The sequence below is a fragment of the Aythya ferina genome, assembly GCF_964211825.1.
Source record: "Aythya ferina genome assembly, chromosome: 1".
Taxonomy (NCBI): Eukaryota; Metazoa; Chordata; class Aves; order Anseriformes; family Anatidae; genus Aythya; species Aythya ferina.
In genome coordinates, this window is record NC_140296.1 from 104122979 (window position 1) to 104147547 (window position 24569).

Sequence of the window (24569 nt, forward strand, 5' to 3'; positions counted from 1 at the left end):
CTCACTAAAATTTCAGTACTAGCTTGAGTTGTTTAGGCAACTACAGCTTTCATTAGTGTCTAAGAATGGTTCACTGGCAGGATTATATCTTTTGGGTTCCTCCATCTGCAGATATTTTTCCCATAGTAGCTAGAAAAGATGGATAGTTATGAAATGTACATGCAAACAAGCAACCATTTCTTCTTTTGAATGCTTGCTTACATATATACATTTTACTTTCATTATGCATAGTAGATAATTAGCATGTCTCCTATGTATTACTATCTAAACAAATCACAGAAGGAACTCAGGTGACCAATATGTTTAGGAAATAGCTCTCAATCACAGTTAGCAGCCCTCCATGTTTAAACTACAGGTGCTGCGTGAGGATCAGCGGACTTGGCTCTTTCCGTCAAGGGTACAACTAAATGCTTATATGTGTGCTGGATGTCATTTAATGTAAGAACACACTTGGAAACCACACCAAGGCTGACATACATTAGTCTACTCAGTCTCTGACCTCAGAGCACTAGTTTGGACATCAAATAGTTAGAAAAATATTAAGTTCATCTTTGTGTCTTGCTGCTTGTTGGTTGGAGGACATTTTAAAAGAAGACAGCGTAGTTCTTTGTCGTGGTCTTTGGTCAAAAACCTTGAGATGTTCATGTCTGAAAAAAAGGAAAGTTCCATTGAGATCCTTATAAGCTTAGCTCGCACCCCTGCTCCCGTAGTACTTAATACAAAGGAAATCCACGTATTAGAAAACATATGTGGAAAGAGGATTATGTCTGAAAAGGCAGGCTTATCAAGCCATCAGGCTAGCTCTCCTGACAAAAATGTATTCACTATACCGTGAAAACCAACAATCCTTAATTAAAAGGCAGAACAGTTTATGGCTCTCTTCAGCTACACAGAAAGAAGTCTATGGTGTAACTGAACAGCAAAATCATGCTTCGGAGGAAGCTGCCTCACAAAGGATACTAATTTGATTGGAAAGATTAGTGCTTGTGACTTAACACCTATCATGAAATTGCTATAAAGTGGTTCAGTTACTTGAACATGAAAGGCTTAGAGAGACAATCAGAACAGGCCAAATAAAATGCTACTTCAAAACAAAATAGAGGAAAGTAGAAGATAGAGGGTAGGGTATTAGAAATAAAGAAGCTTTCAGAAAATACTTACCAGTGGGAAGAAGAATACGAAATTCACTCCAGGCTTTTGGAGAAGACTTGAAAATTAGTAGTAAAGATCAGTTTTGGGTAATGGGGAAAAGAAAAACAAAATTATTCTACCCTTAGACTGTTTTCATTTACTTTTCTTTTGTTTTATTGGTGAAAAAAAGTCACTGAACATGAACACCATATCAGAAACCCTAATGCCTAAATACACAGAACAAAGTAAAAGCCAAAATATCTACATTGAAACAAAGTAATGACAACCACTCTTAATTAGCACTGAATTCACTGCTCGAACACACACCAGCCTTGTTTGTTTTCCTTCCCTTGAAGCTGTCACACATGACCTTCAGTATTGAATGGAAAGCCATTTAATCAAATGCTCTTAAAGCCTTCTTTACAGTTATTTCATTTTAGCCTTGAGCTTGCAAAAAATGTTACTGGGCCATTTCTGTCTCTGAGCACAAGTCAAGCAAAGGTTTGAGAGACAAGAAAATAACATATATTGCTACTTCACCTGAAGTCAGAGGTGTTTTTTTTTTTTTTTAATCAGTTAGGAAAGATACAAACCCAGTTCAGCAGATACAGGTTTACAGTGAAATCAGGAGATAAATGCTTTGCTGTCAGAGGTAAAAATTTAAATAAATATTTACATATGAAACAAAAGTCTATACAAACAAACTCTTCCTGGGGCATTCTCTTTAACGGAGAAGGCACTCATCAGTGGCGAAGAACTGTTGCAGTAGAACAATGCTGACTACAGCAGCCACCTCTGTCTTTCATTTCTTTGCTCAGTTTTCACAGTGTTCCCACAGATTCCAAAGTATTAGAAGGACAAGTTTCACGCGTATCCTTCTCCAGCAGTTTGTTTAGATGCAGGAAGTTCTCTTCCAAAGATTATTGTGAAGAGAATCAGACATCGTGAAGAGATTCAATACTCGATTCAACAGCAGTCAGTCTTGCCTCCAGAGCCTTTAGTATGGTGTCTGCCTGTAAAGTAAACATGGAAAGATGCTTGGTTAGAAACAGAAATCAACATTACAGAAAACCATGCGTAGATGCCAGCATTCCATTTTCAGAGGCAATCTGATTATGCTGTGCTCCCAGCTACCCCCAGCTGGGATCAGAACCTCTTTGTGTAGCAAAATACCACTCCTTACACAGAATCTCAATACAAAGTAAGAGCAAAAGCAGGAAGTCAGTTTAAACGCAAGACAATCCTATAGAAGAGACACAATTAAAAGCTAAATGAAAACGTGAAGGTTAGACCTGATGATCTTTCAAGGACCCAGGCTGGTCTATGAACTGCCAAAGTCAAGCTGTCTTTCTCATTACGGACAGATCTAAATCTAATCTAAAGCTGTATTTGATAAATAGAAAACGCTAATTAATGTGAAAACTAGAAACGAAGTTACTGAAAGCCTTAGATAACAAAATAGCACAAAGTGATAGCATACGTTAAAACCCACAGCGTTGACCTGGATGAAGTTATAGGTTGCTCTGCAGAAACAATTTAAGGATATTAGCATTTCACAGTGTTGATGTACACAAAGAATGATGCTAGGCTAAGTCTTACCCTTTCTAGTGCTTCTTCCAAGGCAGCTCGACTTTCCAGAGTTAGAGGTTCTTCATCAGTAGCAGCCTGCTTTTCTGAAGATCCTAAAATGTAACTGATACGCTACAGTTTAGATCATGCACTTTTCACTCTGAAGGCAGAAGAATGAGCGTAAGATTCATCCACCATTCTCGATGATTACAAGATTACAGTTAATACACTAGCACAGTAGAATGATTCCAGCAACAACAACAACAAAATTTAGTCATCTTGCAAACAAACTGTTTGGTGGAATGAAAACAGTTTTAAGTTCAAATAGTAATGCTCAGATAAAAGGTAAGAGTGTGGGGACTGAATTCTGGATGTAGTTATCGAGGAACAATTTAAGACCAGTTTCAAGTGCTACAAATCAGATAAAACCAACATAACAGCAGACCTTCATTTTCCAGACACTTTTTGACTGTAAAATAGTTACACGGGAGTATAAATTAAGCCCCTGTGCTTGTGTTCTCTGCTGATGACACACACCTCCAATGGTTTGGAGCCAGGCATACTGTGTATTACCTATGACTGCAGGTAGTCAACAGATTGCAGGTATTAGCTACGACTGCAAGGTCTTTTTCTGTTGTCTAGGGTAGAGCACGTATGTACTCACTTCTGAGAAAGTGAGAAGGAACCCTGCTGTGTTGTTTACAGGAATTTTCAGAGGTGGTATGCAGTTTCTAATACTGGTGACCCTGATACTTTCCTTTTCTAGGACTTGTCTAACATTACACAGATGGTGCAGCTACGACTTCAGCGCCACGACGCTAGCAGCAGTAACACAAGGTGCAGAAACAGCTCTCTCTATGCATGCTGAGAACGCTAACAGCAGCGTCCTTGAATATGACGCCCGGAGGGTGAGGTTTATCTTAGCGAGAAGAATCCTGCCTTTACCTTTCAATCGAGTCAATGTTGAAACAGAACAAATCCCTCTTGTAGTCCAGATGTTTCGGGGTGCACCTGTAGATGCTGCCGAGCGTCCTGGAGCAGCCGGAGCAGAACAACGTCTCAATCATGCTTTGAGAAAAAAAAAAAAGAGCACGTAACATTTACACAGGAAGGAAAATAATGACAGAAAGCCACCTGTGCCCAACTTCATCCCGAACAGGGCTCATCCAGGGTGACTTGGGGCATTCAGGGCTTCTTCGCGCCCGCCCGCCGGCCCCGCGCCTCACCATCCGCACTCTCCGGGCCGCTTGGACAGCTTCTGCTCCTTGTCCACCGAGACGCTGGCGGAGGCACCTGCGGGGAGGCGGGGGGGGGGGGGAGAGCTGACCAACGGCCGCTAACGGCCGCCAACGGCCGCTCCGAGGGGCCGCTCCGGGCACTCACTGCGCAGCACGACGCAGCCCGTCTCCTCGTCGTTGGTCACCCAGCTGAGCGTGTCGCCCACGGGCCGCTTGCAGCCGGCGCACAGGAACACCATGGGCATCAGGTCCTCGTCGCCCTCCGCCTGTCCTGCCGGCGGCGCCATCTGCGGCCGCCTCCCCCCCCCCGCCGCCCCCACGGCCGGGTCCCGGCCGCCGCCCGCCTCCAGCAGCGAGAGCGACGAGTCCAGCTCCGCCATGCCTGCCTTCGAACTGCCCGCGCCGGAACTGGCCGTGACGCGCTTCCGCCCGCCCGCCGGAGCCAATCCCCTCCTTAGAGGGGCGGGGACTCTGCGCGTGGGCACGCCTCATTTCAATAACCACGCCCATCCCGTTTTATGGCCACGCCCCTCGAGGGCACCTCCCCGTGGTGGCCCCGCCCCCTCCCCAGCCGCTGCCCGGGGGCAGCCCCAAAATGGCGGCCGGGGCTGTGGCTGTGAGGTGAGCCCCGTGTGGGGCGCGCCGGCCCCTGTGAGGGGCGCCTCGAATATTGCACCTAAGCACGCTGCTCACAGAAAGTTCCCCACACAACCTCTCCCCCGTAGCTCCCCAGGGTGCCTCGTTGGTTTCTCAGTCTCCACGACACTGTTGGCACGCGTCCATCCCATCACCATGTCCCCGCCAGCCCCAGGCACGCTGAGGAACACCCTAACAGCCCTCCGGGGAGCCAGGGTCACGCCCGAAGGCGGCTGTCCCTCCTCTGTCATGCACCAACATTAATTTCTGCCAAGCACAGTCCGGCACCAAGGCAGTCCTTGAGCTGCGGGGTGATTTACACAGGCATCGCTTACGCAACCTCTTTCTGAGGGCGCTGAAGCACAATGAGGGACAAAAAAAAAAAAAAAAAGTATTTGGTTGGAGTACTGAGCTGGTTTAAAATGCACTCCCTCCCGACATGGCCAACAGGACCAACTCGTCAGAGTACTTTTGGTCCTATGAGTATTACTGGGATTACATAGACCCGATCCCAGTGGATGGAAGGAAGCTGAAGGTTAATAAATGTAAGTAACGCTGACTGGCAAGTGCTGATCCAGCACAGCGGGCAAAATGTGGCAGAGCTTGTCGCACTGACTTGGTTTTGCTTCTTTGTAAGAGAGAGTTATGTGTAAATGGTCTGCATGGACGGGTGTCTGCTCACCCAGCTGCCTTACCTGCGCTGTGCCCTAACAGCACTAACTGCTAGCAATGCCGCTCCTTGCTTTGCCTCACAGTGCTTCAAACTCTAAGGCTGCTGCTATTAACTCTTATTTAGAAGGACAGATATTTTTCTTAACCATTTGCTAAGTATAAACCTTACACTGTGCAAATCTGTAGTGTGGGGTGTGAGCTACCTGCTTGCTGCTCCCAGAAAAGTCAACTACATGAGCACAGGTTTTTTTGTAAGACTATCCTGTTTTGTCTTGGGATGTATGGCTTACATTACAACTGATAAATATTTAAAACCTTGGTAAAGGAAGATGTTTGTGTTTCCACTAGTCAGGAACAACAAGCTGAAAATATATTCTATTGTTTTTCCTCCCGTGATTTACTGCTACTGAATTGTAAGCAGTAATATACATTATCATCAAAACACTTGTTGCCATGAAAGCTGATTCTGCTGGGTTTAGGAGTTTATTTTCAAAGTGCCTAATGTGACATAATATTCTCTGAATTCAGCTGGGGACAGCTAATTCAATTTCACACTTGGTTTTGCACAATGGCATGTATTTTTGCTATTATTTAAGTCAATTTTTTTCTAATGTAACTGCATTGGTTTGGGTTTACTAAAATAAAATCAGTAGTGTCGTGAGGGATTAACTGAAATGGGTATAGCTGGATGGATTGATGAAGATCAGAGGCGACCATATAGGCATGTTTGAGCCGCTAAGGCTATGGGCAGCACTTTCCTGGGATTCCCATCAAGTCTCTCCCTGTGGTTGTATCCTTGTCTGAGTAATACAGCTGTGGGCTTTACTGGTCCCTATTCAGTTAGCTGAAGACAACTGCAACTAAATGGGTATGGGAGTCACTGCCTCTAGAAAAGCTTTTTTGCCTGCTCTGAGGAGCCTAGCATTTGTTGCCTCCAACTTTTGGTACCAAGAGCAACATACCTTAAATAAGGTGACGTAAATACCCCCAGCCTTCTGTATATAAAACCCTGCTCCAGAATACTGTAGAGCAACATTTGGTGCTGCTGGAAATGGGCAGGTTATGAGCAGCTTTACACCACTTTTCTAATTCTCTTAATTTTAAAGTTATGGCAGATAATTGCCCCCAGGTTCCTCCAGGGAACCTCTGAAACACCAAGTTTAGCAGGCTGTAAGTCCCCTGTATGTGGCTGGACTAGCAGAATTCAGGAATCTCAACATTATTATTTTTTTTTTTCCTCCTCATTAATAGCATCTTTTTAACATTTGGAATCCCTGATATATCAGAGAGGTGGAGGTGGAGTTTGTGTTGCAGCATTTCCCTCCGTAGTCATTTGTAGGATATTACTCTTTACCCAGCTGCTTGTTTTCTTGAAACTTGTGGAAGTTTTGCTTCTGTGAGAAGACGCTCCCCCTCTGTTAAATTTAATTGAAATGCATTGATAGTTTCACAGAGGAAATCACCACATACCTATTTGAGTGCTTGCGACTGATCTCATAAGCCTTATTTCAATTAAAAACAAAACAAAAGAACCAAACAGAGTAAACCTTTCTCTTACTGATTTTTTTCATTTGTTCTCTCACCCTGAAGACACAGAGAAGTCTGACACCTGTCAGGTCTTTTTGTATTCTGAGGAGGTGACTTATGTTACCAGACTGTGTGTTTACACATCCAGTCTGCTCCTTCAGCATCTTCAGCTCATTGACTGAATAACAAAGGAGTGGAGGCCTCCCAGATATAAAATTTCCTACAAGTTCCTACAGCTGGTGGTTGAATAATGGAGGAAGAACACTGTGAACGAAGACCTCTACTGACCAAAAAGCTGCAGGCAGAGATCGTGCCCTGTTAGGCACCAAAGAAATCGCCCTTAAGCTCAGCATTGAGAAACAAGTCTGCAGGAAACCAGGCTTCCGTATTTCAGCTGCCCATCTCCCAGGCAAAGAAGAGAAAGAAAGAGGAAATAGCAAGGTGTGGGATATACTATTTTTCCCCTCTGCAGGCTAATGTTAAGGCAATTGGTGTCCCCTGGGGCGGCTGCTTATGTAAGGTATTTCTAGGCAGCATGCCAAAACGGAGCTCTGCTCCGTGATTTGTGTCTTTAAAAAGCCCACGTTGGCTGTATCAATTTCTAAATTCCAAAAGTTGGGTTTGGTTTCCTGATAGGCAGGGAAGTTAAACTGATGGTTTGGGGGTTTTGTGCTTCTTATAAAAACAGACATTTTTCCATGTCAGCCGTCCAGGAGGAATGGACATACTGCGTCATCTTAGTACTTCTATTCTTCCTTCTCCAAATACCACTGGGACAGCAAGCTATAATAATTTTGCAGCTGGTTAGTTTCTTCCTTGCTTTGAGGAAAAGGGCTAGTCAAGCAATGAAGATACTTTGTAGGTTTTCCCATCTTTACAAAATCTTTACGTTCATATATTTTCAAAAGCTGCTGTTGGGATTATCATCGTCATATGCTTGGAACTCTGTAAACAAGCTAGATTCAGCAAATCCTTGCCCGTTGTGCTGAAGACAAAATGAGATAATTTCTCTTTAGATAGGGCCATAAACATTCCAAGTTTGGCAAAATGTGTGATATCTCCAATATTAAAATATCTACTGGATATTCCAGAGGGCCTCTGGTGATTGACTGCAATGGGACTTGAGCACTTGTTTAGGTGCATTGCAGAATCCACCCAAATAAATTACACGTTTGTCATAACCCTTGGGATGGAATGATAACTCCCTAATTCAATCTTGCCCTATATATATATATATATATATATATATATACACAATTTATTTATTTATTTAATATAAAACAGAGACCTGAATCTCTGCACTTTCTTTCCTCTGTTATGTGGCCTGTCCCAGAAGCATGGTGAGAATGTGTTTGTCTCATGAAAATGAGCCTAAATCCAGCTATAAAGACTTGGTCTTGCTTTCTGTTAATAGCATTGTGTACTTCTATCCATTTTGTATAAAAATAATAAAAAGCTTAATTGGCCCATGAACTAATAGGATATTTAAAACAAATACACACCCATACAAACGGTGACTCTAAAAGTTAGCACTCGGAGAGCATTTTATAGATTGTTAAAATATGTTATCCCAGTTCAGAAAAATCCTAATTGCAAGGCTTTAAAAACAGTCGGGAAGTTTCTGTTTATCCCTCTTGAGTTCAAATTTCCCATGAGATCTGAAACAAATTCAATTAGCTTCAGTGAATTCCATGGATCATACTAAAACTTCTCTTAAAAGGTGAAACTCAAATAGCTGTGATATAGAGGGATATAAATTCCAACTCTGCACTTCTGTCCGCTTGGCTTTGAGCACTTAAATACTGAGCTTTTCAAAATATTTCTAGATCATGAGCTTTTTGGTTTTGGTTTAGTCTTTTTAAACACAAGTCAATAACTTTCCCCTGAGGAGCTGAGACTGGCCAGTAGCACCCAGTCACTGAGTCCCTTCATTTTTGGAAGAGTAGGACAGAATATTGGCCCTCACATCCTAATTTACCTTCCTCTGAATTAAAGCTCAGTAAAACTTCATTTAAGAGGGGAAGAATGAAATAAGCCGATGCTCCAGAAGTCATTTTGCACATTCTCATTTCTCAGTATCCCAGCCAAAACTGAACTCTCTGATAAGAGTTCCGCTGGGTCAGCTCTAGTTTAAGGTTTAAAGGAGCTGGAATAACTCCCCCTAATCTCTTGGTGGCCCTGATGACAACACGTTCTGAACTTTTTCACAAAGAAACACCTAATCAAACATACTGGACCTGTTTCAAAGAACATGAATGTTTTTTGTCCTTTGAGATAGAAGATTTATTTTATCCTGGTCAATATTTGTCTCTGGAGTCAATGACCCTTCTTTTTCACCTCAGTCGAAGTGGGTAGCCAGTGATGAATTCAGGGCATTTCTCGGCTTGTGCCCTGCCCAACTCACAACCTTTCCAAGGCTTTAACTGGGAAGTTCACCACTGCACTGATCCCAGGAAGGAGCATGTTGAACCAGTGACCAAAGGTGCTACTGGGGCAGGAGCAGATTCATCCCATCTAATAGCAAGCCTGTAACTGAGGCAGTAATTTCAGCGGCACTGCAGCCTTAATTCATTAAGGACCAGCTCCCAAAATTGCTTCTGAGACCCATTAGTGCTATTTTTTTACTTTCACTAATTTAAAAAACAAACAAAATCAAGTTTTCATCTGAGTCAGAGATAACAGCAGTGGCAGGGCCTTAGGTTGGTTTAAACCAATTCTGAACACGTACTGCAGTGCTAGGAATCCACTTACTGGTTCCTTACAGAAATCAATCCTGGTAAAGTAGGCTTCATTTTGAACAATTTCATGATGATGACAGAAGCATTACAGCTGGGCAGGGGACAATCCACAGTCTCTTCCACTGGACTGTTGTTTTAGGAGGGTCACGAGTGCTTTTCAACATGCTTTCCTGTGTGAAAGTCCAGCATTTCCTAGTAGAAAATATTTTCAAAGCTAGAATTCCCTCCCTAAAAGCATCCTCTTAAGGGTCATGTGTATTACCTTTTCACCTGAGGGCAGGATGTGGCTGTGCACTGAGCAGTAGCAGCTCAGTCTTGAGTACAGCACTGTGGTTTTGTAAAAGGAACTGTAATTCCCTACAAACAGCCAAAATGGAAAGACATCCTAAGTACTCAGGATTACCTTTCAAAAATATGCATAGTCCTAGTCACCATCACACTTACTCCATTTTTTCCAGCCTTTCCCCAGCCCTGGTCATATACTGTCACAATAAATTGCCAGGAGGCTCTTAAGACTTTTAGCAAATTGGCACTCGCATTCCCCTCTCTCGGGGGCTTAATTAAGTTGAATTAGTTCCATGACACACATGATCATAAACTATACGCTATAAACTATACAGATCATAAACTATATTGCTGCATTTCGCATTTGCTGTGTTACCAGTAACAGAATTACTGTATTGTGTTCACAGATTCCATTGTCATAGCCTTTTGGGTTGGACTTGCTGCCTTTGTGATGTTTCTTTTCCTTATTTTGCTGTATATGTCCCGCTCTGGATCAAGTCCAGTAAAGTAAGTACAATCAGAAGTGAAGTAAGTATAGCTAAGCGTGATCAAACTATCTGCATGAACCATTCATTCACTGCTTTGAATGATCCAGCAATTACATTCAACATTTATAATTGCACACCGAGATGACACTTGTTATGTTGTGATTTGGTTTGAGTGCCTCTCAACCCACTGCTAGTCACTGTTGGTATTAATCACCTGGATAAAAATAGGAATTCGTAACTGTTGGGGTTTGCTGATGAGAGAAAGATGGGGGAAGAGGAAAGCACAGGGACGGGCAGAGAGGCCTGGTCTACCCGGTGTGTTGGCAAACCACACATTTTACTTATGCCAGCTATCAAGGCTGTGTATTATAAACGTGTCTGCTTTACACACAGAATGAGGGAGTACCCCACATAAAGCACACCCAGGAAGGAAGTGGGAATAATGATGGTAAAGTAGGTGGATATGAGCTCCCAACGCAATCCTGTAAGACTTGATTAAGAGAAAATTTACCAGTGAGATCACAAAAGTAATAATCCTATGTGTGGCATTGTTTAGACCATTCCAAGAATGCCGTATGTGTTTTAGAATGCACTCTTTAAAGGGGGTTTTAAAGAAATTGGGAAGAATTGAGGAAAAAAATGAGATCCAGAAAATACATCCTACGGTGAGCGAAATATACTCAAATCAATTAGTTACTCAAGGAGCAGCGGCTCAAGGATGCTGGTTATGAACTATCCGTTTCTATCTTTAGAACAGCTTTTAGTGCCCAAGAGCCCGATGATAACAATCAAAGGGTAAAGTGTGGTCAAGTATTAAAATGCAATGGCTGGAAGCTGCTGCTGCTCAAGCTCGCCTGTTCCACATGTTTTATCTGAGGGCAGTGATTCACTGGAACAATTTAGAGTGGTACATTAAGTTGGTTGTGATTAATTCTTTTTTTACTTGATGACTTAACGTCTAAAAAACACACAGTTGTATTCATCCCAAAATTACTGTGAGGAGTCAATGGGCTAATGCTCTATGCCCTGTTGTGCAGAAGCGTCTTTCCTGCCTGAAATAAGTGAGTAGCTCACTCCCTAAATACTTTAAAGTTCTTGGAATTTAAATTAACTCTGTGAAAATACTGATGTATAGCTCTCTGAAGATCTAAGCTTATTTTCTATTCTTTTCTTGTTTGGCAAATCCTGCCAATAGACAGACAGTGCTTTCCTTCCCAAAGGGGGCCCACATCTGAACTGCAGTCCTTCAGCATAGTAAGCCCTGGGTAAAACTACAAACACACTTAGTCAGAGGCAATATTAATCATTTGGAAGTGTAGTTGTGAAATGACTTGAAGCACCTGCCAACCACGAGCACGTGGCATTCACAATACCAGTCAGCTTAGGAGTGAAATAACATGGTTCAACTGGGTTTTCTCTTGGGCCAGAATCTCCTGGAATTAGCCTCAGGCCATTTCCCTGCAATTAATGCTTACATTCTGTTACTCTTACCTTGGTAACTTAATTGAAATTTCAGTAGAAGTACTATTCACCACTAGGGAGACAGAGATGGGTCAAAGCTAGTGAGTAGCCCCGTAAAGGATGATGATGATTTTCAGGCTCAGAGTGTGTGCAGTACATGTAGCTCTGTAGAAGGGCATCTAGATTTACAGGGAGATCCCAGATGGGCATGTTAGTGTCAGCCAGACTTTTTTACAGCTGGGCTTGACAAAACAAGGAAATATCCACCAGTGGCAGATAGGTGGAATAGCTAACCTGTTTTAGTAGAGTGTTTCCACCCAAAGCCTCCGTGGCTGAAAAGAGACACCGAGTAAAACCCCCACTGGACAGGTCTGTCCCCAGTTCTCTAAAGGATTACAGACCCTGCCCTGTGACGAACCAGGTAGGGGCTGCTCGGGTACCTGTAGGGGATGCAGACACAGTGCCCACGGATGTGCAGCACCCACGTGCTGAGTGGGAAGGTAGTTGTAACGCTGCCTGTCAACCTGAACTTTGTCTAAGGACAGGTTTCTGTTTGCAGCTTTCTACATTTGGTTTGCTTTGTTTGCTGCTGGGTTTTCTGGCAAACACGTTTTATGCAAACAGGGATGCATTTGCCCACTGCTCCTCCTAATCTGATCAGGACACAGAAAATTCAGCTCAGCAAATTAGGCAGAGGTTCAAGATTAGGTCACAAACAAGCAGAGGGAAGCAAGGGTATAATATAGCAGAAAAAAAAAAAAAAAAAAAAAAAAAAAAGGAACACTAATAGTCTAATTTATTGGCACCCTAAGGCCTCTGGCATGCTCACAAAAGGTAACAGCAACAATAAAAAAGGCATCTTGCCCAAATAAACCACAAAGCAGGAGGCAAGCTAATAATACAAGAAACACATGGAAATTGACATAAAATTACACGGTAACAGAGGCCTGTTCCCATTAATCTGCTGTTACTGAAAAAAGTGGCAGAAGACTGTACGCATGAATATCTCGGTGTGTTTAGATTTTTTTTAGAAGTATCTTTTTAAAAATCACTTCTATGTTATGCTACTGAATTAAATGCTGGGCTTACAAATATCCATCTTCATCCCCAATATGTTCAGTCTCGCCCACTGAAAGCTGTTGTGACCAAGGAGGTTTTTGTGGAAGGCCTAGGAATCATTAATGGAAAGCAGTATTGGATGAGGTTTTCTTAGGGCTTTAAAGCATCCTGTCTTATCAGTTTTCTATGCTTAAAATATACTGGGAAAAAAAAATAAAAATTAAACCCTCCAAATTTGCTCTTTTGGATTGAGTTCCATTTGTTTTCTAACCACCTGCTCCAATTACTCTTCTCTTCATTTCAGCAATAAAACATAGTAAAAATTCTTCCTGTTAGCTTCCACCATCCTCCTCTTTCTTCTTCTTTTTCTGTAATCCATTCATTATCATTGGCATGACTATCAACTATATTCAGCACGGCTATCTCCTTACTCTTTTGCCATGATAATCGTGACACCTTCACCTAACAAATGTACATGTGCGTCACTGGTCAAGGCTGGGGAACTTTTACCTTCACAGTTTCTGTGTTCATCCGTCTCTCTGTCAAACCCAGGGGCACATAGGATGTTATGTTCTGTTTCAGCTTGCTCAATTGCTTGGTGAAACAAGCATGCTTTCACATCTGAACATTTATAGGAGCATATCTTCTTGTTTTCACTTGTCCCCAGTTGACTGTCAAGCAAACCCCTACTGCCATAGGTCAACTGTCTTTATCGTCAGCTGGATCTCTGTGGGGTCCCTGAGGATTACATTTTGGCATTGTACGACATGCAGTGATCATCTCTCTTCTACCACTGTGTACGCCGATGTCTTAATATGTTGGCAAGGCCATGACATCTGCCACAGGATAGTCTGCTGACTTCTAGCTGCATACCCATACAGAAAAGAAGTCAAAGTGTCTTCCGAAAGCCGTATGCAATGACTAGATCTACTTATTCCACAGCATAATCCTGAGATGCTGAGAAGTCCCGGACCCAACGCTGTGGTCTGATTGCACCACGCTCTTCTCCGCAACACAGAATGGTTTGGTGCCAAGTCCGATGAGCAAGCTCAAGGGAGGGGCGAGGGTTAATCCTTGCAAGACAGCTGCAAGAAAGAATCCATGTCCTAGTCCCTTTTGTCACTGTTATGCCATCCCTACAAAAAGAAAGAAAAAATGGTTTGGGACCAATTATTTCAAATCCATTAGCATGCCAAGGCAGTTACCACACTGTTGTAATCAAGAGCCAGCACTAACATTTACATAAACTGTATTTCTTACAATCCAAAATGATATATCCAAGTGATATATATATATCTCTGTTCTTATGAATATTTAGTGATACAGAAAATAGGGTTAGTGGCTGGAAACATCTGACTGGAGGCTTGAACGTGATGCAGATAACACAACTTCCTTGTCTTCTCGGGGAAAACCTGTGTTCCCACTGCTGGCTGTGCATCCCTGACGGCCTGACTGAGGCTTCTGTGGACATCCAAAGTCTTCAGACAACCACTTGCCTCACAGACAGTGTAATAGGGGAGGAAAAAAATGAAGATCTGCATATCTGATCCCTTATCAACACTTCTTGCTGTCATGGTAGCCTCAGAAGGGGAATCTGCCAAGTGGCTCTGGACTCCTTGGCAGCATGAGCCTTGTGGACTCTTGCAGTAAGAAACCTGACTCAGTGTTTTGATATTTTTCCCCCTAACTAAGACCAACTTTTACCTGATATTGCTGAGGCATACAGTAACATAGCTTCGGGATCCCTCTTGCCAGACAGAGATGTGTGACTTGGCTTTAAAACGCTTGTTCTGCAGCCAGCTATTGTCTCAGTTTGCAGGTGAGGGCTTCCTTCACGGACAGACAGATACCACTGCTTTGGTGGACAGACTGTACAATGTCCGTGTGCTCTTTCAATTCTCTGCTCCATCCAGATCAATTGCAACAGCTGCTTCATTCCTGGAACTGGGGAACTAATTTGGATATTTGGCAGCTCAGGGATTTTGATCTGTAGGACAGAAAAAAAAAAAAAATAATCTGTGGTAATATCCTAGATCTCATATGAGGGCAGATAATTTTCCTTTTTTTTTATTATTTATATATATATCTTCAAGATTGAAATATGCGTTAGTGAACAACATACCCACTGTGTCTCTCTTACAATAACAAAAAGTACCTATTCCTGTACACAAAGGCAGTCAATCTGATACTCAGGGTGCCAGATTATATTCCTCCTGCTGACAATAAGAAGTGTCATAGCTCTACTTGGCCATGCCACCTTGTCTTTGGGGAGACGAAGTTCTTAATAATACCATAGTAAGAAGATCATCATGAGAGGTACTTCTCTGATAAAGCAGGTCATGCTCTGCTCCTGTTCTCTGCTTTCTTCAGCCCTCTCTCTCCTGTATTTAGGACAGATAAATTCTTAAAGCTGGCTTCCCATATGCAGTGTTCCTGGGGATCTATCCCAAATTTTCCCTGGTACAGTTTCTCAAACAGCAGATAATAAGTTTTCCTCAAGGCTCTGGTTTCAAGGGATGAAGCTGTCTTTCACACCTCCATCGTTAGGAGAATTTTCTCTTTTCATGCTGACAGACCCAGATCCTTTTCATGTGAGAAGTTGTCAGACCCAGAGGAGCACAGGCTGTTAAAATGGTTAGCTGTGAACTGTCAAAGCTGGTTACAGGACTTCAGTCATCAGAACTCAAATTACAGGGTCTTCACAGAACAGCATTCCCGCTGCTGCCATCAAAGGCTGACCACCTGGAGCACGCTCCATACCTCTTGGCAGGCATCTTGGCTCTGTCTGATGTGACACTGGTACAGTGGTGCTGAGGTTGCTCAGGGAGAACTAATCTCCAAGTGAAAAATAAGTCTGGGGTTTTGGTTAGCACCAGCCAGAGTCTGCATGTGCGTGTGAACTCACAGACAGGAAGAGAGATTGCTTACGAGTGATCAGGGTCCTTCCAAAAACCACATGCATGATCACTGCAGATAGACCAAACTATACTAAATATATGAAAATTTAGAATTATAGTATAATCTACTACAGGTTTTCAAAGATCAAGTCTGTCTCTGGAAGTCCATAAATACAGAATATTGACTCTACATTTTTTTCCTTACTATCTCTAGCTTTTCTGTGCTGTCACAATTTATTGTTTTTAAGGAGAGCCATTTTTGAAAAACCTGCAGTTCTCAATGAAGATTATTATTGCCAGGATTGAGGCTTTAAAATTAATTTTGTTTGAACAGGTCCATCTTACCTGGCTGTCCAGTCTGTACTATGACTCTTTGCTCTTCATTGTATTGTTGTATCTTGATGTGCAGCTTTCTTTCAGAGTGATTTTACACGTGCTTCCAGATCACTGATGAAAATGCCGAGATGCACCAGGTGCCTATGGAGCCCAGCCTGGAACATCCACAGCCAGTGATCATTCTCCAGTTACTCTTTGAGAAGACTAGCTCACTTAACACCTGTTTAACGGGTTTGAGGCATACTTCTTTTTAAAGAAATCAATACAGAATATTACTTCAAATGCCTTGCTGCAGTTCAGATAGCTCACATACATGCAACTAACTTTATCTTCCAAATGGGATTCCCCTAAAGAAATGAAATCAGCCATGTTTCACTATCCTTATCTTTCTATAAAACCACACTGTTGGGAATTACTTTTTTTGTCCCTTGGAATACTTGTTCAGTTGTACCTTATCTTAGTTTTAATTCCATGATTTTTTCATTTTGCCTGGGGCTGAGGTCAGTTACATTGGCTTGTAGTGACCTGGCTTGACCAGTTCACTCCCATTGGGTACTGGGACACCAGGGCCCTTCCATCACATTTCATCTCATCACATTTCTTCACTGTTCCAAGGGTGGTTAAAGATTAACAAGAGCCAGCCAGAGCTCTCCTCAGACAGTTTGCAGATCTCTGGGAGGCAAGTTCTCCCGCTGATTTAAGAATATGGATAGCTAGCTGATGATGTTCAGCTGCTTAATGGACTGGAAAGAAAGCATCCCACTTTGGTAAGAGTATTTTTGTCTTGCTTCTGTCAAACAGAGAGAAGAGAGATCTCTTGAATATGCCTGCATCACATCAAAGCAAACTCCAAGTCCGCCTGCCTCCATCCCATGGTGGGCATATTACTGAGACTTTGGGGTTTTGTTTTATTTATTTTTGTAATTACCGTTAAGCAAGATCCCTGCTGAATTAGTTTTGTCAGGAACAGATATTTGAAGCTTTCATAAGTAATTAATATAAATTCGAAGTTACAAAGTTTATATTTTCCTTCCTCAATATTATTCAAAATAATTATTTCCCATACAATTATTTTCCCAATTTTGTTACTTCTGTGTAACCACTGAAACAAACGTAGCTTTTAGTCAAAGATCCCCTCTTTTTTTTTGTCTTTTAATCTGTGGCACCAGGACATTAATAAGACTTTTCAAAAAAATTTCCATTTTCACTTATACTTTTGGGTTACATTTTTCTTCCCAATGTAATTTTCCTCCTCACCTTTGAAGCCCTAAGAATGTAGTACTAGTTGGGATCATCTTGTGTTTAGCCATACAGAATGAAATTTACTGCTTTTAGCCCAAAGCTATCTGCCATTTATTTTTTAAGGGCAATGTTTGGGAAGCTGCTGGGAAGAGGAGACAGGGTATGCTCAGCTGTTCTCATATCATCATCCCCTACACCCCACCACTAACTTGATTTTTCTGGCAGAACCATAAATCTTTGCCATGTTATTTGTACGCTGAAAATTTCATGCTACCCTTGTCCTACCTTCTTTTTCTTGCTCAGATCCCCACCCCTCCTTAAACTGCCTTTTCCCAGTGCTAGTGCCAGGGAACCTCTCCCAGACATCACACATCCCTCTTGCTGTTGCCCCCAGTGTAAGTGGCTCTGTCTCTTGTACTCTCACTCGATTTACACATCACTCCTAACCCCCTTCCCTTCCAGGACCAGCTGTGAGAGGTCCCTTCACTCTTGCTACAGAACAAGTCACAGCAAAGTTTCTGGTTTCCTCTTTAAAAATCCAGCTAAAGAACTGGATCAAGGGCTTAAGGGCTGGACTGAAGGTCCAATGTTGAGTGAGGGAGTTCACCAAATGTGACTCACAGCTCACCATTTTGCTGTTGGTCACACTCTATTTGCAGGTAAGGACATAATTCTGATGGTGGATAAAGAGGGCTGAAGTCCAGAAGCAACTCTCATGCTGGATTCAATGTCTTTTGAGTTGGGAGAACCATCATCTTTATTTTTAAAACATTAATAATGTACTTGCTTATGAAATTGCTGCTATCTTCCAAACTGTGTTCCCTGATAACAGTATATTTTTTTTTCTTTCCACATTACAGACAGGTGATTGTAGGGAACCAGGTAGAAGAAAGCAGTTCCAACAGTGAACAGCCTCACTGTGATGACCTCAGCAGCCCATACATGGATGAGGTTGCTCCTGGCACACCTAACTAACTCCCTCTCAGATGAAATTGGCATTCATGGAAGTACCTCAGTCTGAAATAAAACTGGAACGGGTTAAACAAAAACAGCTGGACAGTTCTCCTGACTCTAGAGAAGATTATATCCTTAGGCTGCAGCTGGATTAGTTCAGGAAAAGAAGAAAAAAAAAAAAAAAAAAAAGATGTCTTTCAACAAAGACTGAAACTGATGCCTAAAAGGAAGCACTAACCACTGTATTGGAGCACTGTTGCTGCAGTTGCCTGATTAGAAGAGCATTTTAGATTCTGATGACTGCAAAATCTCTCTCACTTAAGTAAAGATTCAAAATCATCTTTCAATTACAAGGTGCAATGGGTGTGCTGCCTGCTGCGTGATTCTCATTAACACCCATTTGGCTGAGAGCAGATTTGCTCCTCCAGCAGAAAGCACGTAGCAGTTACACCCCATGTCCTGCAAAGAGTTCTGCTTTGCTTACCTGAGCGCACGCAGAGCCCTCTTATCCTCAGGGGTGTCTCTGCAGCATCAGTCTTCACTCGGTTTTCTTGCTGTGAAAGAAACCACCAACACATTGATCAGGCAGCACAACATTGTTTATAGCCACAGTGACACAAGTCATCTATTTCTGGCTCTGTCCTCAGCTCGCAGTCTCATCAATTGCATCTTAGAGACATCTCCACTTGGCCAGCCTCTGAAAAATAAGCAGTAACGTCAAGTGCAACATCAACAATAAAACTTTGCTTATGGAAGGGTTACATCTTGCTCTACTGTCTTAAAGCTCAGCAGTTCCCTCAAGGATAGAATATGCTTTGTATTTATTTTCCTATTGCAAAATTATATATATTTGGGTTAGATGAAAATTATTAAAACACTGGTTAGCTAGAACAGCCTTTAAAAAGCTATTGGCAGCATTCATTATCTCAAGTGGTTGTGTCTTCCTGAATAAACTCATTAGCTTTAGCAGTTGCCCAGAAATAGTTTTGCTGCTAATAGCCAGTCCCCTTTTGCTTTCTCTTGGAATGGCAGGTGACAAAGAAACTGAACAGTCTCGAAATGGTATCTTAGGGCTACAGCAAGCACGGTGCCGCGATTGCAGAGTCGGGCTGTGGAAGGCAGCAAGGGCTGGAGTGGGTAAAAGACCCCACAGCGAGCTGCTGGGCTGAGGACCGCACACAATTCATTCAAAACCTGAGGAAAAATTTAGAAATTTCACCTTGCCAAGCGGGCAGCCACAACTCCTCCAGTGAAGCACTGCCAGAGCGGCCGCATGCTGTGCAGGGAGCGCGGGCTGCGATGTTACCAGGGAGCGGGTGGGCTGGGCTGTGGTAAAAAAAGCCTCAAACGCAAGAGACAGACCAAACCACCAGGCATGTATTTGTGCTGAGTGTTGTTTTCCTTAAAAAAAAAAAAAAAAAAAAAAACTCAAATTTTTTAAATCTCTGAGGTAAACACTTCTGCAGTTTACTTTTTGAGCAAACCAACTACTACTTTGGTTAGGCGTGGAATCCTATCAAGGCCTCAAGTCTACCAGGTCACGAACAAGTGGAGGAAACAAGGGGAGACTGCAGGAACTGAAGACATTACATGGACAGAGATGTGTCAGAGAGACAAAGTTTTCCATTAATCAGCTCAGATGGCCTTCCCCACCTCTCAGATATGCTTATCTCTTGCTGCTTCACACAGGACACACAAATAACAGTGGTGGTGAAAGCCAGACTACCTTCTGTTTAGCAAAAAAGTTCCCCTTGCCTTAAAGGGGGGGAGAATTTCTCCCTGGTCAGCACCTGTCCCACTGCAAGTTGTGTCTACCTTGTGTCTACAATCACACCAGGAGGCTGAAGAAGACCTCACCATCTCAACCCATTTTCCTCCTCAGGGATGCATCTGCCCTGACCTAGAAATCCTCTCCAGCAGCAGGACTGGCTCCATTGGCTCAATCCTCCTCCTCGCTGAGTCGTGACAGACCCCACACCTGCTTCTCAAGAGCCTCCTTTCCACAGATGGCTTCCAAGGGGATTTCTGAAACGTCCTGATGCTCCCATTCGTAACGAGGAGCATTCTTGCAGTAGGCACACTGAAACACGTATGTGGTATGTATCCACAGAAAAGGGTGTTAGTGTTTTTGTTTTGTTTTTGTTTTCCTATAAAATTATCTGGAAACGTTCACAATGGCTTAGGAATTAAAAGATTATGATTACTGCCTTTTTTTTTTTTTTAATACAAGATAAAATAAGCAAAATGCAAGCTTATTTTACATGTCTAACTCGGAAGGAGGGGAGAGAAATGCATTTCTTGCAGTGACATTTCCATACACACCCATTTCAAGGCCCTTTCAGTGCTCTGCTGTTCCCAGTTAGTGCTTTTATTTCCCCTTCCCCCAGACTCCTCAGTTAACAGAGGCCTTCCCTCTGTAGCCTGCAGCATCCTCACCCTCTTGAGAATGCTGCAGCCATCAGCCAACAAGGCATGACCCAAATCACCTCATGCCGCAGGTTCAAATAGTTGATGACCATAAAAATCCTACCCCAAAATGCACTGCGCCCCCCCTCCAAGACATGATACAAGCAACTGAGCCTGGTTGCTCACAGTACGTGAAGCCCTCCTACCATGTCAGACATCTCCTCACCTGCACGCCAGCACCGTGGGGCTGAGGTCCACTCAAACCTGAGGAGCCCCACCTGCACTCAAACCTGCAGGTACCTTCTGTACATACCTCGTACCTCAGGAAGCAGCGTGTCTTTGGGGTTGTTGCCTTCACCAAATTCTTGTCAACTTTGAGGAAAAGGCTTAAAAGGCCTGTCCTCATGGTGATTTCTGTGAGGGTATGCCACTGGGCCCACTGCAGGGCATGCTTCTCATCACAAGGACATCAAAGCAAATAACTTGCACTAAGCTGTAGGAACTCCTTGTTTTAAAACACAGGCCCATACATGGGGCAAGCTTTCCACTTCTGAATCCTCTCTACAATTTATTTTATTGAAGCATATTTTTTTTAAATGACTCACCGTGTAATTTATTATAATGAATTTTGAGCATGTTGGCAGTAATTCACACACACAAATCATTCAACTGCTAACCATCTGCTTTTTTAAAGATATTTGACCATTATTTCCTGAAGGACTCCGTAATAATCTTTTAATTGCTACATTACTACAACACATTGAAGCTCACAGAAGCAGTGAGAGACTAATTCGTTTCTAAAAGTTCCCACATGCAGAGCAGCATTGTCTTTACTGAGAAGCAGATATGAGCTATACATTTTTGACATGAGAGGCTGGCAGCTTTAAATTGTTAGCTTATTTACATGATTTTTGCTTCCAAACCAACCATAAAAAAAAGTGTATGAAGAATACTCTTCTCCAACCTTGAATGTTTTAATAGCAATGTTGGAGATACTAACAAAACACTAAAAGCCAGGGAGACATCAATCAATACTGTTTTTTCCAAACATTTAAGGCTATCAGAAGACCATCATTTAAATATGCACCCTCATGGCAGGCTCACACATAATTAGCCTGCATTTAAGAAAGCATACTGACACACAAGACTGGCTCTAGGTGCAGTCGTGGTCTCCTCATGCTACTGTACACTTCTGTAGCACCACGCACCTTGTCAGCTAAAGCCAGCTGTAACCTTGACAGTCATCCTACTTATTGTAGCAGTGACAAAACTGTGTGCAGACATCGCCATTTCCACTAACAGAGGGAAATATCACAGTGTGCAAATTGTTGTTTAACCAGAAGTAATTCAGCATGCCCATTTGCATTTGATGCACTTATTTCCAGAAACAGATCTGAACTCACAAATTGCTCTTCCACGTGGTTGAGCTTCAACAAATGAATTCTGCTCTGGCCAGTAACACAGTTGCACAACTTTTTGTAAAGCAAATAGGGCGTGGGAAAGGGTATTGCAAGGCACAGAGGTGCACTCTGCAAAACAGCCTGGGCTTGCGACTTGTGGAAGACTAACAAAGGGGGTGTTGCACTCAGGGTTTGGGTTTTGTTCACTTGGAAGGGTCTACAAGTACATCTACTCCTGGTCAGTAACACATTAGATATTGTGATGGGTTGACTCTGGACTACAGGCAGCTCCCACCCAGCTGCTCTCCCGCTCCTCCTCCTCAACAGGACAGGGGAGAAAACAGGATGGAAAAGCTAAGGTCATAATTAAGACAGGGAGATTGCTTACCAGTTGCCATCAGAGGCAAAACAGACTTGATAGGGGGAAAATTCATTTTATTTATTGCCAATAGATTTGGGCGGTGACTGAATTTCTCTAGTCCCATGTGAAAACACATTTCTGCATTGCAGTCTTTACATTGGTTGAATGGTTCTATCTCATTTCTTACATTCTCTCAAACAAGTCATACTATAAACCATTGCTAGATGTCTCTCAAGACAGCTGAAAACTCTTTCCCTGCATGTCATGAGTGCTTTCTGTTACAGGCAGATGAGATGGCAAGACAGCTTTCCATTTAGCACCAGTTCTAGCCACTTATTTCATATTTTGGCACTTGCAAATCCTTTGGTTTCATTCATCTCTTCATTTTGTTTTTTAAATTAAGTAGAAAACACCTTTTCATTGCAAAGAAAATTTCTTGATGCCACACTCTAGGGATTCTGTATCAATATTATGTCACACTTTAGCCTCTAATGGGCTTGCAGCATTTTCAAGATGTATTTTGCTATTTTTAAACCAAGCCTTCAAACAGATATTATGGCTTATTTAAGAGAAAATATTTACATGCAGAAGCAATCCTCATTATTTGCATCTCACGTTCTTTTATTCTTTGAAAAAAGCACATTATATAAATAACACAAGGAGTGTGCATTTCTGATTTTTTTCTCTAGTACAGAATTTGTACAAAGCACCTAGGCACAGCACGTTTTCATGAGTCAATTTAATAAATCCTGTTTTACACTTCAAAGGCTCAACTTCAGACCCTGCGTGTTTGCATACCTGGAATGGTTTATTATCTGCCCTCAAGGCCACGTTCAAGAAATATGTATCAGATTTCACAGAGAATTTCCAATAAAAAACATGTATTATCAATCAGCAGCAAGTCATTGGAGTTTTAGTTCTCTCTCTCAGCTTTTCAGAGTGGAGAGAAGAGAGGTCTTCATTGCAAGTTCCAGCAGTGGTGATGGTCAGGACTTTTTTTTTAAATAAAAAAATATGTATATATATTTAAAAAAAAAAAAACACACACACAAAAAAAACAGAAAACCGAGAGAAAAAACGCTTTCAAAAGGAATTGAAAAAATATAAGAATCCTACACCATCATGATGCCAGTGTTCAGCATCTTGTCTTTGTACCGGTTTTATCATCTTGTACCATGAAGGAAGCTGGGTTCTTCAAAAAAATAGTAAATCATCACGGCTAAACTCCTGAATACTTGTTTGCACTTATACTTGACTGTGGTGAAGTACTGCAGTCCTTTTCCCCATCTTACACTGGAGAGAGGATGGAGACTGAAATAGAGTCCAGAGGCAACACATTCATCAGCCCTTTTTGGTTCTTCAGAAAGTTAAAAGTGGTGTAAATGACATTCAGTACCCTTACGGTTGAAGAAAAAGGAAAATTACGGCTTTAATGTTCCACTGAGAGATGATGAATACAAGTCTTCCCCCCTGAGTTTGCACACAGTAATAAAATATTGATCTTATGACAAAGTAAGTTAGATTTGTATGAGGAACAGTTCAGAAGGGTTTCATGGCTCACAGCAATGATGACAGAGCATATAACATTAAAGACTAAGTGTCAGTTCACTGAATTAATGCCCCAATGTAGCCAAGTAAAGGGTTTTGCAAAGAGGCACAATAGTTTCTTCTCCTTGTTTATGAGTTTCCATGTCATCATTGTTTAATTCGTCATCTGTATTACTGCAGATCAATTTGACATGGGTTATTAACATATCTGGCTCCTGTGCTCCAAGCCATATGTCCCCAATGTAAACAGAAGTCAGGAATACACAAACAGCTGTGGAAGAAAAATTAGAGAAAAATCAGAACAGATATGCTTATATTTCCACATTCACAATACCAAAATAACCCACTTTACCTCCAGAACTATGTTTTACTAACCCTTTCCTAGATGGAAAATGTGGGTTTTTTGCTCATAGAAAGCCAACGATCCTTCCCATAGTGAGGAAAGAAAGTGGTTTCTTGTTAGCACACCCTTCTGACAGGTTTAAATGAAAAGCTTTGAAATTTGACCTGTGTCTTTCTCTATCAAATAGGAACACTGAGCAGTACACGGATCATAACCCACCTGGACTTATTTGTTGCAGACTATTTTGTCCCTTGGAGTTGTGTGTTATACACCTCACC

At 42.2% G+C, this 24569-nt stretch overlaps 3 protein-coding genes across 4 annotated transcripts in view; 1 reads left to right on the forward strand and 2 right to left on the reverse strand.

Annotated features, from left to right (window-relative positions):
• Window positions 1-1281: 1281 nt before the first annotated feature.
• Window positions 1282-4333, reverse strand: MIS18A (MIS18 kinetochore protein A). Of its 2 annotated transcripts, none has more exons than XR_014697085.1 (5): window positions 4084-4333; window positions 3927-3993; window positions 3646-3768; window positions 2731-2813; window positions 1282-2144 (listed from the first exon to the last, which is right to left on the reverse strand). XR_014697085.1 is itself a non-coding variant. In XM_084533016.1 (5 exons), exons 1-5 carry the CDS (start codon window positions 4316-4318, stop codon window positions 2067-2069), a joined length of 597 nt encoding a protein of 198 aa, XP_084389142.1. In that variant the 5' UTR covers window positions 4319-4333; the 3' UTR covers window positions 1282-2066. The 2 variants fall into 2 exon arrangements, 1 of the variants encoding a protein (XP_084389142.1); XM_084533016.1 differs by having other exon boundaries at window positions 2731-2824.
• A 187-nt stretch (window positions 4334-4520) lies between these two features.
• On the forward strand, window positions 4521-20439 carry MRAP (melanocortin 2 receptor accessory protein). The gene is made up of 3 exons (XM_084513585.1): window positions 4521-5119; window positions 10204-10303; window positions 18140-20439. Exons 1-3 carry the CDS (start codon window positions 5014-5016, stop codon window positions 18252-18254), a joined length of 321 nt encoding a protein of 106 aa, XP_084369711.1. The 5' UTR covers window positions 4521-5013; the 3' UTR covers window positions 18255-20439.
• Window positions 18142-24569, reverse strand: part of URB1 (URB1 ribosome biogenesis homolog) — a gene marked incomplete at its 5' end in the record, with an annotated part of 50681 nt that continues 44253 nt past the window's right edge. The window contains one exon of the mRNA XM_084513576.1: window positions 18142-24219. Within this exon, the coding sequence (XP_084369702.1) occupies window positions 24014-24219 (206 nt within the window). The 3' untranslated portion in view covers window positions 18142-24013. The remainder of the gene's footprint in view (window positions 24220-24569) is intronic.

Coding starts and splice junctions, on each gene's coding strand:
- MIS18A (XM_084533016.1), bottom strand. CDS start 4,318: ATGGCGGAGCTGGACTCGTCGCTCTCGCTGCTGGAGGCGGGCGGCGGC. Junction 3,994..4,083: donor GGGCTGCGTCGTGCTGCGCA/GTGAGTGCCCGG, acceptor GCCTCCCCGCAG/GTGCCTCCGCCAGCGTCTCG. Junction 2,145..2,730: donor TGGAAGAAGCACTAGAAAGG/GTAAGACTTAGC, acceptor TTTACTTTACAG/GCAGACACCATACTAAAGGC.
- MRAP (XM_084513585.1), top strand. CDS start 5,014: ATGGCCAACAGGACCAACTCGTCAGAGTACTTTTGGTCCTATGAGTAT. Junction 5,120..10,203: donor GAAGCTGAAGGTTAATAAAT/GTAAGTAACGCT, acceptor TTGTGTTCACAG/ATTCCATTGTCATAGCCTTT. Junction 10,304..18,139: donor TCTGGATCAAGTCCAGTAAA/GTAAGTACAATC, acceptor TCCACATTACAG/ACAGGTGATTGTAGGGAACC.